The 15840-nt window shown below is 36.3% G+C and overlaps 1 protein-coding gene and 1 pseudogene across 1 annotated transcript; one reads left to right on the top strand and one right to left on the bottom strand.

Moving 5' to 3' along the window:
- The first annotated feature begins 4931 nt into the window (after nt 1–4931).
- On the top strand, nt 4932–9880 carry LOC139851710 (VIN3-like protein 2; annotated as a pseudogene).
- A 2229-nt stretch (nt 9881–12109) lies between these two features.
- Nucleotides 12110–12898, bottom strand: LOC139853641 (LEAF RUST 10 DISEASE-RESISTANCE LOCUS RECEPTOR-LIKE PROTEIN KINASE-like 2.5). The gene has a single exon (XM_071843020.1). It carries the CDS (start codon nt 12896–12898, stop codon nt 12110–12112), a length of 789 nt encoding a protein of 262 aa, XP_071699121.1.
- Between the last annotated feature and the right edge of the window lie 2942 nt (nt 12899–15840).

Here is a 15840-nt window from a genome sequence, read left to right as displayed (position 1 = left end):
GTTTCCAAAACACCTTATGAGATATGGCATGGTAAAACTGTGTCTCTCTCATATCTAAGAATCTGGGGTTGTGAGGCTTACGTTCGTCGTGAAGCTCAAGATAAACTTGAACCCAGATCTGAAAAGTGTTTATTTGTTGGTTACCTGACTGATTCTTTTAGATATTTGTTTTTCAACCCTACTGAGAACAAAGTCTTTGTGTCTCGAAGGGGAGTCTTCCTTGAAAAGGATCTCATATCGAAAGGAACCAGTGGGAGCAAAATTGACCTTGAAGAAATTCAAGAATCAACCGACATGGAAACCGATATTGGAACCGATTCTCCTCAAGAGGTCGACGAGCCTGCAATTGAAAGAGAAACTGACCTACAGCCACCACCCATACGTAGATCTGATAGAGTGTGTCGAACACCAAAGAAATATAGTTTACACATATTTGAGGGTGATGACGAAAATATAGATTCTGATGAACCTATTACCTATCAGGAAGCGATGACAGGCCCTGAGTCTGCCAAATGGAAGGAGGCTATGGACAACGAGATCCAATCCATGCATAATAATCAAGTCTGGATCTTGATTGATCATATACCAGGTATTAAAACTATTGGGTGTAAGTGGGTCTTCAAGAAAAAGACCTATATGGATGGAAATGTATACACATTCAAAGCCAGACTGGTGGCTAAGGGTTACACGCAACAATATGGTGTAGACTATGATGAAACTTTTTCACCAGTAGCTATGTTGAAATCCATTAGAATACTTCTTGCCATAGCTGCATTTTATGACTATGAGATATGGCAAATGGATGTAAAAACAGCTTTCCTTAATGGTAAACTAACAGAGGATGTGTTTATAACACAACCTGAGGGTTATGTACATCCTAAGTATCCTAATAGTGTGTGCAAGCTTCAAAGGTCCATTTATGGACTTAAACAAGCTTCTCGTACCTGGAATCTTTGCTTTAATGAGAAGATCAAAGAATTTGGTTTTATTAGAGGCGAAGATGAGTCATGTGTCTATGTTAGGTCTAGTGGGAGTGTTGTAGTCTTCCTTGTACTATATGTCGATGACATATCACTCATGGGAAACGATATCCCGACACTGAAAGATGTCAAAGCTTGGCTAGGGAAATGTTTCTCCATGAAAGACATAGGAGATGCATCATATATTTTGGGAATAAAGATCTATCGAGATAGGTCAAGGAGATTAATTGGGCTAAACCAAAGTGCATATATAGATAAGATACTGAAGAAATTCGGTATGCATAACTCTAAGAAAAGGTGCGTTCCTATGAACCCTGGAATGATATTGAAGCGATATCTCTGGGCCCCTCGCTGATTTGTGCTGCATTAAATGCATGGCCATGCTACGGCTGAATTGATGCAATAGCAGTCTATTTGATCACCACAAATCTCTATTGGGAAACATAATCTTGAATGATGATGATTGACACTTAACCATGTCATACGTTCATATAGATATCTTGAACAAAAGGATGACTGATATAAATCAAAATATAGGAGTGTAACGTAGCAGACTAGTTGTTACACACGGTGTGTCTTTTAAGACAGGCCAATATTATTAATGTCAGTGCAAGTGGGAGTCTGTTAGAAATATGTTCTCGGGTTGGCTACGGTTCGATCGTGGTTTGACCGTGGTACATATATTCCGAAGATATGCCCATGACATTAAATAATAAAAGTCCATTTATCCTATTCGGTCACACACAAAGGCCAATCGTAAATTGTTTGATATACCTTCTAATCGAAAATTAATTTATTAATCATTAGTTAATGGTTTAATAAATTAAGTAAGTTTTTTTTATGTGTGTACATATACTTACAAATCTAAATATATAAGATTTAATTTGATATAAATAATATTTTATTTGATTTGTAAATCTTATTTTATATAAAGATTTGTACTATAATCATATTTTATATAATATATAAGATTTGATTTGATATAAATAAGATTTGATTTGATTTGTAAATCTTATTTTATATAAAGATTTGATTTTGCAAATCTTTTAAAATCTTTCCAAATCTTTATATTTGTATTATATGTATCAATTTTATTCTATATAATACCAAGTCTTGGTATTGAAAATATATAGAAACTTGAGATACAAAAACACACATACAAAATGATATTTCTCTTTCTCTTTTTCAAGTAACCAAAATACTTGAGATCTATAATTGGGTTCGGTTTTGGTGGAAATAAGGAAAAGAAAAGATCCGTTAAGTAGAAGGTATATATTGAAACAAGGTTGGAACTTTGGGTGTCTACCGTTTAGAGGAACTCTTCTTTGGATTTTTCAGATTCGATCTTCAAAAGGCTACAAATGTTGTATTCTAATCTTCTCTTGTTTAATTTCGTTAATTTTGTTTTGTTTGCTAAAGTTTTGTACAATGATCCGTGAAAGAGTATGATTTTGTAAAGTTTTAAAAATGCTTCCGCTCGCTTTGAATTTGTATCATACTCCAACAATTTTTACCTATATTTATTTCTGAATTTATATGCAAAATATGTAGGTATTGTGTTGTTTTTGATTCGCTGGATGGATCCTCCAACATTGACTGTGGTGTTTCTGTAGGAACTGTATTACATCCCCTCTGAATTATCTAACTTATTTATATAAATTTATGATATATGATATTTCATATATTTGATATGGCAGTGTGATAAATTGTTTTTATTTAATGTAGATTTTCGGGATTTACATGTTTAAAGATGGAGGTGAGGCATCTTTAGAAGATGTACTGCAGCCTGATAAGAATATGTTGGCTGCTGGATACTGCATGTATGGTAGCTCTCGCATGGTGAGAAGAATTTTCATCCTGGTGCATTTATTTAAGTCTCAAGGTGGCAAAATGGGTGGACTGGGTTGGGTGGGTAACAGGTTCAATCGAAAGGGGAGTTTTTTTATATGAGCCCCGTTAACATGAAACAGTTTTTTTAAAGTCTATTAGTGTTTTTTTTATTTTTGTTTATTTAGTTACGTGTTTGTTGTTTCTCCTTTAGTTATGTGTGATAAACAAACATGTTTTGAATTGTTTAGATTGTCTTTGGCAACTCTTTTAGGTAGCACTACAGTTTTCATTTTTGTATGTCACTCATTTTAGCACCTTAAATTTATGTTGTACATCACAATTATTTAGTCCTTTGCAATCTGTTGAAACATAGAGTATATGACATTCTATGTTTAATGGACTTAGTAGCACATGACATTACAATTAACTGATATTCTTTGACATTGCAACGCATACAACATCATGAATCATTATCTTTAGAGATCGATACGACTCTATAGTTTTATCATACCATTACCATTCATTGATATAACTTTTAATAATGTTTGTTGTTTACGAAAACATATTTTAATAATACAACCACAACAGTATTTTTGACACTTTTTCGATGATATCGTTATTTCATATATAAGTTTAAAAAATAATAATATTTACGGATGAGTCCCCGTGCAACGCACGGGCTCATAAATCTAGTTAGGGATAAAGATGGTCTTATGGTAGAACTTTCCGCACCAACTATCAATGCAAATTCTAAACCAATAATCCAAAAGATAACATTAAATTATGGTGTTAACCCAAATCATTATTAAGGAATTTAAAATTGGATGAACCCAATTGAATAAATTCACCACCCCCTCCCCACCTGCATCGGGTGCTAAATAACAGCCCACGTTAAGAGCCCGTATCATTTCATGAGGGTCTTCTTCTCTCTCTCTATACATACACATATATGCTCTAATATATTTGTACGTGAACTGCAAAACAGCCGAATACGGTTCTATTAATATCAGCTTATATGGTGGTCATTTGCTTTTGTTCATAAACACAACAGACCCCTCATGGATTTACCCGTTTTCGAAGGTAATTGATCGAGGAATCTGTTTAAATTTGTGTTTTTTCTTGATAGGGTTTTTGAATATTTGACTTACATTTTCGGGGTTTGATTTGTGCTCAACTTATTCAAAAAAAAGTTGTTTGTTTTTGTGGGTATGATGATATGTTGACATGGATCTGTTTTAGTGTTGTTACTGCATGATTATAATTACTCGGTATAATATTATATTATGTAAATTTGTTTCATGGTTTTTAACATCTGTAATTACGCTGTCAGCTGATACAGATTACAAATCGTATATTTTAGCCTAGAGGTAACCCTAAATTTCGCCCATTTTTCAATAATTTTCAGTCATGAAATAATTTACTGTTGTATTGAAAGGGTTCAGGCAAATAAACTGCATACTTGTGGTTATCGTTTTTGTGCTGAAACTACTTACATTGCAAGGTAGACATTAAACTTCGGTTCCGCTTTAGTTCAATTACAGAAGGTGATATACTTGTCATGTAATATTATATGCTTATGTTTATGATTTTGCTAAATTGTTAATTTGAATTATGAGCTTTAGTGAGCTTTTACTGCATTTGTGTTTTGAATGTGTTTTTTGAGTAAATAGTTTGTGAATAAATTAATCAAACATGTTATCATCAAAGCTATAACTGATGAATTTACCTTACAAAACTACAATGTTAGAACTTGGTGTGAAATTTAGTATATGTAGTAATAATAGTAATTAATACTATTAGATACTGTGAAACCGTTAATAAAATTGTGGTTCAAAGTTTACTGTTTTGAATAGGAAAGTCAACACTTGTATAATAAATGACTTTCTAGAATAAGTCTACCATCTTAATAGAAGTTTTTTGTCGCAGTTTGATGAAGTTATTAGTGCGGATATAAACACATTCGATATAAATTAAAACAACAGTTTCTTGGTTGAAAAATAACCATGTTACTCTGTATGTTACAAAGTCAAAGACAAATCTTGATAGCAATATGACTAGCTTGAATCATGGTCCAATTATTTCTTGGCTACAGGTGTGTTATATCCATCAAAGTATAGTAAAATGAGTATGGATGAAAAGAAACAACTCGTAGACAACATATCAAAGTGGTCACAAAGTGCACCAGAATTATTGCAATCATTGAGCCGTCAAGACATTTTACAAATTCTATGGACCGAAACAGGAAATGAACGAAAATATGTGGGATTATCAAAACTAAAAGTTATTGAGATTCTTCTTAAACTTGTGGCGGATAAGAAATCAGAAAGGGCCACAAAAAGGCAGAAAAAAACTGGAACCGTTGATTCATTAATCGATATTATCGATTGTGATTTAGATTCTACTGAGATTAAGCTATGCAAAAACTTGGCGTGTAGTGCGAAATTAAGTCAGAAAGATGCGTTTTGTAAACGGTGTTCGTGTTGCATTTGTTATCAGTTTGATGATAACAAAGACCCGAGTTTATGGTTGACTTGTAGCTCAGATTATACGTATCAAGAAAAAGCATGTGGATTTTCGTGTCACGTTGAATGCACTTTACAACACGAAAAATCTGGAGTTACTAAAAATGGCAATGGTAAAAGACTAGATGGGAGCTTTTACTGCGTAGCATGTGGTAAGTCAATGATTTGCTGCAGTAAGTTTTTACTGCTTAAATGTTCTTGAAGTTTACCGTTTATTAAGAATACTACTTGATATAAACAAATATCAAGTAGGAAACCCACTTGACCCATTTGGACACCCACTTTGACCTGTTAATTGACCCACCCATATTGTCATCCATTGCATAAACTATTATACTCACACTAACATTAAAACTGTACATGCAGATGTTGGAGAAAACAAATGACAACAGCAAGGGACACAAGGGTTGTTGACATTTTGTGCTATCGGGTTTTTTTGGCCCAGAAGCTGCTGATTGGGACTGTGCGCTACGAGACTCTTCACAATATTGTGAATGAAATAATCCAAAAACTTGAAGCAGATGTGGGCCCATTGACTGGTTTACCCGTTAAGCAAGCCAGAGGTATCGTTAACCGGCTTGCTTGTGGTCAGGAGGTTCAGAGACTATGTGCATTTGCACTCGATTCGCTCGATTCGATTCTATCTGACGCTCGTGACCCTGTTGTCAAAGGTTGTTTTTTTTCTTGACCTTTGTAACCTTATGTTCCTTAAAGTTTGAATTTTTAAGGTCAAAGGTTGTTTTTTCTTGATATTTGTAAACTTCTGTCCTTTAAAGTTTGAATATTTAAGGTCAAAGGTTGTTTTTTTTTTTTCTGATCTTTGTAACACTCTGTTCTTTAAAGTTTGATTTTTTAAAAAGTTTGAATTTTTAAGGTCAAAAAATGGTCTTTTTTTTCTTGAACTTTGTAACCTTCTGTTCTTTGAAGCTTGAATTTTTAAGGTCAAAGGTATACAGCTTTCTTGCAGATTTATGTATTTGTTACAATTCTGTACCTTTTTGCAGAAAATGAGAAAGTCAAAAGAAGTCAAAGCCTGGTAACGAATTCTAGCGGTCTTTCGAATCCTTCATCAGTTGAAGATGAAAACAACAATGTTGTTATCTACAAGGACACAAACGGAAAACTGTTATGACAACTTTCCTGACGCACTCACACTAGCGGAAGCGAGGATATAATTGTTTGAGACAAACTTGCGAGAAATAAAAGAAAGCAAAATAAAGTAACGGATAACACGACGATTTAACGTGGTTCGGCAAAACCCTGCCTACGTCCACCCCAAGAATTCCCTTTATTCTTATAATATAAAAGATCCCGGTACAAGAAAAAGTACACTATGAGTTAACCCAAACCCAAGCCCCTTAGATTTTAAGATAAAATCTAAGTTTCCCGTACACCCTTTTACACTCCTTACAATAATAAAACTCTCGACCTCACAAATAAACATACTCCGTTGATAAACCCTATCAACTATGTTTTTCTCTCATTTGTGATCTTGTGATACTCACTTGGATTTGATCCATTTGGATGTCTTCTATCCTTTCCAAGTCCATCTATTTATAGATGCACATATACATGTGAAAACCTAGCTACATCCATATGAAACCATTAATGACATGCCGTCTTCTTTGACTTGAAACATAGAGAGGCGTGTATACCTTGCAAACTTCAATTTGACAACTATTGCTAAACACCACATGTATACATTGTATCTTGACTTTTGAGCAAGGCAAATCAAACTTTTCTACAATGACTTCTCACATGGAGAAGACAATTTCATTTTGATGTCTTCACAATGCAAAAGACAATTTCAATTTGTCTACTAAATGTGAGTCATCATATTGGACAACCATCCAACAATCTTCACCTTGGCGAACATTCCATCTTCTCCGTCACCGAAAATACTAACGCCTATTACTTTTACCATTGGCCTCCGTATCACCGCTGCACACACCTTGAATCACCTCGGTCCTGAACCCTGATTCAAATAAACTGGCCAATAATCATGTGCAGCTAACCCTGTCAACTTACCTAGTTGACACCGAAGAGGAGTCTCGAATCACCTCTTCCACTACAATAGGATTTTCCTTCTCACCATCGTCTACCTTGGTCAAACATGTCCCAACATGTTCCCGACCTGTTTCTCGCGTGCACGCTTTCAAAACCTTCGAGACACGAATACATTTTGTACTCGCCACAAGACGATGTAAACCCTCATATTTCTCTCCATTCATCAAGACCTTCACGCCACGTGTAATTTTCATAACTCCACCTATGGCCGAATAGGAGTATCCTTGAGAATCCACCTGGCTTAAGGATATTAGATTCTTGCACATCTTTGGTGCGTACGCCATACCACCAAGCGTGTAAGCAGCTCCGTGAAACAATTTTAATTTCACCATGCCAACATCCTCAACATCACATGTCGATCCACCACCTAAAGTCAGCACCTCAGCCTTTTTTAATATTAGCTTATCAAAATAAGCTTTCTTGGAACACACATGCATCGTACAACCCGAATCTAAAATCCATTCATCTTGAGCAGAAGTAGAACTTTTGGAGATTGTGAGAATATCTCCCAAATTAACCGATTCATTAACTGTTATTACAGCTAATGAACCCCCAGATTTATCTTCACCATTCTTCTAGAGTGAACAACCCTTCTTGTAGTAACCCCACTCTTGATATTTGAAGCACTGAAAACCCTTCACGCCGTCTCCAGATCTAGACCTACCGTTTTCACTAGATCTCTTCTCGGCAAACCTTCCCCTTCCATGACCAACCATAGCAAACACATGCTCAAAATGGTCACTGGATCTTCGCCTCTAATCTTGTGATAAGATTACCAGTACTACATCCTCCATCTTTACAGTAGCCTTTCCGTAACGAATAGTAGTGACCAAAATATCATACGAACTGGGAAAGAGGCAAGAAGAATAAGGGTCTTATCTTCTTCCTCAACATAAACCTCAACTTTTCAAGTTGATCCACCGGACCATTAAACACGTTCATGTGTTTAATAATATTCCAATCATCATCCGCCATCTGAAATGGCTCTACCTTAAATTGCATACCGCCGTTTTCCGCCATCTCCAAACAAAAAATATCCGATAAACCTGGATACGCTCTGATACCACTTGTTATGACAACTTTCCTGACGCACCCACACTAGCGGAAGCAAGGATATAATTGTTTGAGACAAACTTGCGAGAAATAAAAGAAAGCAAAATAAAGTAACGGATAACACGACGATTTAACGTGGTTCTGCAAAACACTGCCTACGTCCACCCCAAGAGTTCCCTTTTTTCTTATAATATAAAAGATCCCGGTACAAGAAAAAGTACACTATGAGTTAACCCAAACCCAAGCCCCTTAGATTTTAGGATAAAATCTAAGTTTCCCGTACACCCTTTTCACTCCTTACAAGAATAAAACTCTCGACCTCACAAATAAACATACTCCGTTGATAAACCCTATCAACTATGTTTTTCTCTCATTTGTGATCTTGTGATCCTCACTTGGATTTGATCCATTTGGATGTCTTCTATCCTTTCCAAGTCCATCTATTTATAGATGCACATATACATGTGAAAACTTAGCTTTCCATGTGAAACCATTAATGACATGCCGTCTTCTTTGACTTGAAACATAGAGAGACGTGTATACCTTGCAAACTTCAATTTGACAACTATTGCTAAACACCACATGTATATATTGTATCTTGACTTTTGAGCAAGGCAAATCAAACTTTTCTATAATGACTTCTCACATGGAGAAGACAATTTCATTTTGATGTCTTCACCATGCAAAAGACAATTTCAATTTGTCTACTAAATGTGAGTCATCATATTGGACAACCGTCCAACAAAAACCAACAGACAAATGTAAAGAACCTGAAAAGTTTGAAAGTTTGCTCCTGATGATGTAAACATTACTGTTCACAACGAGAAAGAATTTGATCAATTTATTAACGTGACAAACGGTGAATTACCCTTTACTCCTTGCAGAGAAGGAAACTCAAAAGATGAAAAATTTGCCATAAAAGCAACTTTAGAACCTTCAAAAAACAATCTTGAGGACGGGTCTTCAAAAAAGCAAAGTAATGAAGAAGGGTATGATCGGGAACTTGGATATTACGTGAAGATGATCAGATTGTTAGAGTGTAAAGAGCATATAGATAAGAGTTTTAGACAAAAGTTTCTCACTTGGTACAGCTTGAAACCGACCCCACAAGAAGTTAAAATCGTCAAAGTGTTTGTGGATACGTTTATGGATGAACCATCTTTGCTTGCCGAGCAGCTTATTGATACGTTCTCTGAAGTGATCACAAGCAAAAAAATGTTCAAAAGCTGCCTAAAGGGTGTAAAAGGAAAACAAGATTAGGATTATTCTTGACATGGAATTTGCATTCTTCATTTTGATTACCATCATTTTTATTTGATCTCACTGAATCACTTGGTGAGTTGGTGATATATGATATATTCATTGGAGATGATATATTTATGATTTTGCCTATACTTGGATCTTTGAAGATATAAGAAAATACTAGTACAGAACCATTTTAATTTGTAGTTTTTGTTTGTCCTAAGCTTTTTCGGTGTAGCAAGTTTTTTTTATTGGGCTGTCTTGTACAATTTCATAACCTGACATCTTAAATAAATAAATATATATATAACTGATACATACAAAAAATTTATACACCTTAACGCTATCATTACAAAATGCTTATTTTTAAATAGGTACCGTTCCATTTCACTCATAATAATAACTAGAAAAGTGGTCCGCGCGATGCCGCGGTGCCTTTCGGGTTACATAATCATAGTTAACATAGCGTTATGTATTTACGTAAATAAAAACGCTTTTCTACGGGTGTTTTTGGATACACGTCGTTAGTACCTAGTATACCTAATGGCAAATGCATTTTTAACGTCAGGAAGATTGTGTAAAAAATGGAAACATCACCATCGATATGATGTAGGTACTTTGGGTTGTATATTACTCCGTATAAGTGTATGTATATGTATTGAAGATAGACCGAGGTGTTTAGCATTTTTTGAGAAGTGTTCGTTTCGCGTATAGTTAGTCTCGTTGGGTTCGTTAGATTTTTTCGAGTTGAAGGGTGGTCTCGAAAAAATTTAACTCACACCGAGCGAGAAGATAGGGCCCGTTATAAATTCGGGTGGAATTAATTCTTTTATTTTAATAAAATTATATATTTACACTTTCTACCCCTGGAAAAGTATAAATTTGAGGGATCGTTGTGTAAATTGAGCCGAAATTGAGGGGCCGATTGCAGTGCGAACGCAAACTTAAAACGACAATACAAAACAACTGAAACGACAAAAATGCAGGTGTGTTTTAGTATATATGTATGTATAATATAATAAGTATCAAAGAATGGAGTGTAAAACTGTTTATGCTCTTTGCCATATTAAGAGCGCAAGGCGTTCATGTCTATTTTTCATTGTTCATTTTGGTGTTCAAAATGTAAGCCGAAATGGACTTTCAGTGACATGGGTGGAGTTGTTCACAATGTCTATTTCATTGTCAATTTTGGTGTCTATTTCAGTTATTTTATGCTCCTAACGGCTAGTTTTCAAAAAAAAAAAAAAAAAAAAAAAAAAACAGCTAGTTTTTTAATGTCGGTACCTCGGCCTTGATCAACCGACGCCGACACAGTGTCGACGGTAGATTTCGGTGTCCATTTTGACCGATGGTGAAAAAACTGTGTGGACACCGCCGGCTCTAAGGAGTTATGCATCATGCAAGCGTGTCGTACCGTTACCTTAAATTAAGCGATTAACTTCAGGTGACAAATGACGTGGCTGTCGTTTAGTTACAGACTTACAGCTCATCACCCCCTTCAACTGGTTCCATTTCGTCGAATCAAACCCTACTGCAATCCCCATCATTTTCATCATCTCAATCTCATTAGCATCAATCTCATTATTTTGCAACAACAATTTCATTACCATCCTTCAATTCCTTCTTCTTCTGCTGCTGTTTCTGAAACCACATTGTTGTCAATTTCATTATCGTGATATTTAACGTGGAGATCTTATAAAATGAAGCCTTCTTTAATCGATTTGGACTGAAAGTGTAGTCCTTTGACCGTCAGATGTAGACAGGTTTTCACCTTCCATTGCACCAATGGCTGCTGAGTTCGTTGTACCTAAATTCAATTTCGACAACTTTTTCAGCTATTGACAAAAATGATTTCTAATTATAAAGTTAGCTTCACTTAGCATCCAAAATAGAGATCTCTTTGCGGTCTGCTATATATAGATTTTCAATTTGATTATCTAAGGTCAGTCATCTCAACTCGTTAACATATACTCCATTCGTAACATATTTAATACTATTATTTATCTTGTTCATTTACTTGCATTATTAGTTATTTCATCATATCACTATATTGTTCGTTTTACTTAAGATCAACTAATAAAAGTTTATTTTGTTTCTCAGTATATTTCATTATCAGATGATGTACTTACATTGTGATTGTCTAAGTTAGTTGAACGCATATAGGGTGTTCGATGATATGCTAGAGATAAAGTTGGCTTCTTCTGTTATATACTTGCATATTCTCATATGCAACAAGCTCTTTTATGTCAATGTTGTACAGTAATATTTAGATGAAATAAGCTAGTTAAAAGTATATTAGTATTAGTTCACAAATAAACGCTTAACAAATTGCAATTTAAACAATCTTATGTGTACTTGACACAAATTCTGAGGCAACTGTGTACATGGCACAAATTTTATCGTCATTTGATACGATTAATCTGAGGCAATTGTGATTTCATATTTTCTCATGATCGTTGTCCCTTTGAACAAAGTAGACTCGCTAATCCCATCAGATGAAGACCAATCCGAACCACCACCATTCCACGCCATTTGAATCAAAGCACCATTATGTTCATCAAGTGCTAAAATCAAATGACTGAAAGGATTTAACGGCTCCGGCGCCTCTAACGCTCCTTCCAACATTTTCACAACGATACTCATCACTGGCCTACTAGCAGACTTATATTGAACGCAACAAAGAGCTACCTTAAGCATCTTCTCTACAGCTTCTTGATCTTTCTCTTCAATTGCACAAACGATCATCAAATCCCCCAATTTTTTCTCTTCATATTTGTTCCACGCCCATATTGGGAACCACTGCTGACTATCCTCAAGTGTCACTTCCTTGTTCCTCCTCCTCCCAATGACATCAAAAAGTAGCATCCCAAAACTATAAACATCACATTTGTGTGTAACTGGTAACGGCAGCCAAAGCTCAGGTGCAGCATAGCCCGGGGTGCCCCGTCTACCAGTCATTGTTATATGAGTGTTATCCCTGCTACAGAGCTTTGCCAAACCGAAATCTGCTACTTTTGCGTTAAACTTTGAATCCAAAAGTATGTTGGCTGGTTTTATATCATAGTGAATTATTCTCTGCGGACAGTCTTCGTGCAAATACGCGATGCCTTTTGCAGTCCACACCGCAATCTCATGGAGCTTTTTAAACCCAATATTATCCCCCTCTGCTTTAAGCAAGTGTTTGTCCAAAGATCCATTGACCATGAACTCGTTGTTAGGAAGAGAGGATCGCCTGGATGTTGGGAGATAAAAATTTGAGAGAAAAACAACTCTATTACTCACAAGAATATATTTACAGAGTATTACAAAACTCTTACAAAAAACTCTCAAACTCACACGCACTATCTAGGTTTTGATTACACTTCTCTGAGTGATTTTTGGGATGATTTACAACTGAGGTTTGCACCTCTATTTATAGTAAAAATTCTATGGCGGTGGAATGGTGTGAACGGAGAAGGTTGGCTGCCGTCATCGTTATCAACTTTGCTACTTCCATATGAATTGTCAAGGTTGCCTACTTTGAATATCTAGAAGGTGGGCTTCTAGATTGTAGGCTGGAAATCTTCAATTCTCCCCCCTCCAGCCGAATCCACAAACATTCCAGTTATGTCTCTGCATAACTCCAACTTCTCTCGAGTCACCACCTTTGTTAACATATCCGCAAGATTCTCCTTTGTATGGATCTTCACTAGTCTCAACAGTTGTCGATCAATTACCTCGCGTATCCAATGATAGCGAATATCAATATGTTTTGTACGGGAATGGTACATGGAGTTCTTGCTCAAATCTAGAGCACTCTGACTGTCACAATGTACCTTGTACTCCTTTTGCTTGATTCCAAATTCTTGGAGATAACGCTTTAACCACAACATTTCTTTTCCAGCTTCTGCGGCAGCAATATACTCTGCTTTAGTTGTGGATAATGCAACACACTTCTGTAGTCTTGACTGCCATGAAACAGCCCCCCCTGCAAAAGTGTAAATGAATCCTGAAGTAGATTTCCTACTATCAGGATCTCCGGCCATATCCGCATCTGTATAGCCTTCCAAGATTGGATCAGCTCCCCCGTAACAAAGACATATCTTTGTTGTACCTTTAAGATATCTGAGAATCCATTTTACCGCCTCCCAATGCTCTTTCCCAGGGTTGGAGAGAAAACGACTCACTGTTCTCACTGCGTGAGCAATATCGGGCCTTGTACACACCATTGCATACATCAAACTTCCAACTGCTGAAGAATATGGTACTGAAGACATCTCCCCGATCTCTTCCTTGGATGAGGGACAAGAACTCTTGCTTAACTTGAAATGGTTGGCTAATGGAATGCTAACAGGTTTGGCATTGCTCATATTGAATCGTTCAAGCACTCGTTCAATATACTTCTCCTGAGATAACCACAACCTTCTATTCTTCCTGTCTCGAGTTATATGCATTCCCAAAATCTGTTGAGCCTGTCCTAAGTCTTTCATGTCAAAAGACTTCGAGAGTTCCTTCTTCAGCTGGTTGATCTTCGTTGCATCTTTTCCTACGATCAAAAAATCGTCTACATATAGTAGAAGAGCAACGAAATTTCCTTCAGAAAACTTCTGAATGTAGACACACTCATCTGCTGCAGTTTTCTTGTACCCTTGACTCACCATGCACTAGTCAAACTTCTTGTACCACTGCCTAGGTGCCTGCTTCAAACCATATAAACTTTTTTTCAGCTTGCATACGAGGTTATCTCCTGAAACCTCAAAACCTTCCGGCTGCTCCATGTAAATGTCTTCATGTAAATCTCCATGAAGAAAAGCTGTCTTTACATCCATCTGTTCAAGCTCCAAGTTCATACTTGCGACCAATCCAAGTATGACTCTAATTGAAGTCATCTTGACTACTGGTGAAAATATCTCGTCAAAATCAATCCCTTTCTTCTGTTGGAATCCTTTGACTACAAGCCGTGCTTTGTATTTCACCACTTTTCCACTACCATCCTTTTTCAGCTTGAACACCCATTTGTTTTTCAGTGCCTTCTTCCCGCGTGGAAGTTCTACAATCTCATAAGTTTGATTTTTCTGCAGAGAATCCATCTCATCCTGCATTGCGAGCAACCATTTTTCTTTATCCTTATGAGTTACTGCTTCATGAAAACTCTCTGGTTCTCCATCTTCAGTAAGTAGAAGGTACTCGGATTCTGGATATCTACTCGATGGAATCCGACCTCGTTCAGATCTACGAACTTCTGGAATATTCTGAGGAGATTCACCATCATCTTGGCCTTGTGATGGTTCTGGAACGTCTGGCAGATGGGGTTGTGGCTCCCCCTGCTCAGCACCGTCATTTTCTCCATAATCTTCTACTTCTGGCATTTCTTCTTGTACTGAATATTCATTTCTCATGAATGAATCTATTGTTGCTTCTGGAACCTGAGCAGCAACATTTGTCTTCTGAGATATTGTGGGCTTTTCAATATCTTCTATTGTCTGGCTTTCATGGAACACCACGTCCCTACTTCTGATCACCTTTTTCTCCTTTGGATCCCATAATCTGTATCCAAATTCTTCATCTCCATAGCCTATGAATATGCATGGAGTAGATTTTACATCCAGCTTCTGCCTGAGCTCCATGGATACATGTGCGTACACCATACATCCAAATACTCTTAAGTGAGAGTATGATGGATCCTTTCCAGACTAAAGTTTCTCCGGAACTTCAAAATTCAGTGGTACTGATGGAGATCGGTTGATCAAGTAACAAGCGGCTCTGACTGCTTCTCCCCAGAATGGCTTTGGCAGCTTAGCCATACTGAGCATGCTCCGAACACGTTCCATGATTGTTCGGTTCATTCTTTCTGCTATACCATTGTGTTGAGGGGTACGTGTGTAGTGACCCGAACTTTTTCATATTTATATATATATTAAATGAAATTTTTATTTACATGATTAAGTGTTTCCAACATGTTAAGCAATCAAACTTGTTAAGACTTGATTAATTGAAATAGGTTTCATATAGACATTTGACCACCCAAGTTGACCGGTGATTCACGAACGTTAAAACTTGTAAAAACTATATGATGACATATATATGATTATATATATAGTTAACATGATATTATGATAAGTAAGTATCTCATTAGGTATTTTAACAATGAGTTATATACATAAAAT

Source organism: Rutidosis leptorrhynchoides, chromosome 6 (assembly GCF_046630445.1).
Source record: "Rutidosis leptorrhynchoides isolate AG116_Rl617_1_P2 chromosome 6, CSIRO_AGI_Rlap_v1, whole genome shotgun sequence".
NCBI lineage: Eukaryota > Viridiplantae > Streptophyta > Magnoliopsida > Asterales > Asteraceae > Rutidosis > Rutidosis leptorrhynchoides.
The sequence above is the reverse complement of the archived record's forward strand: the minus strand, read 5'-3'. Positions and strand labels throughout refer to the sequence as shown.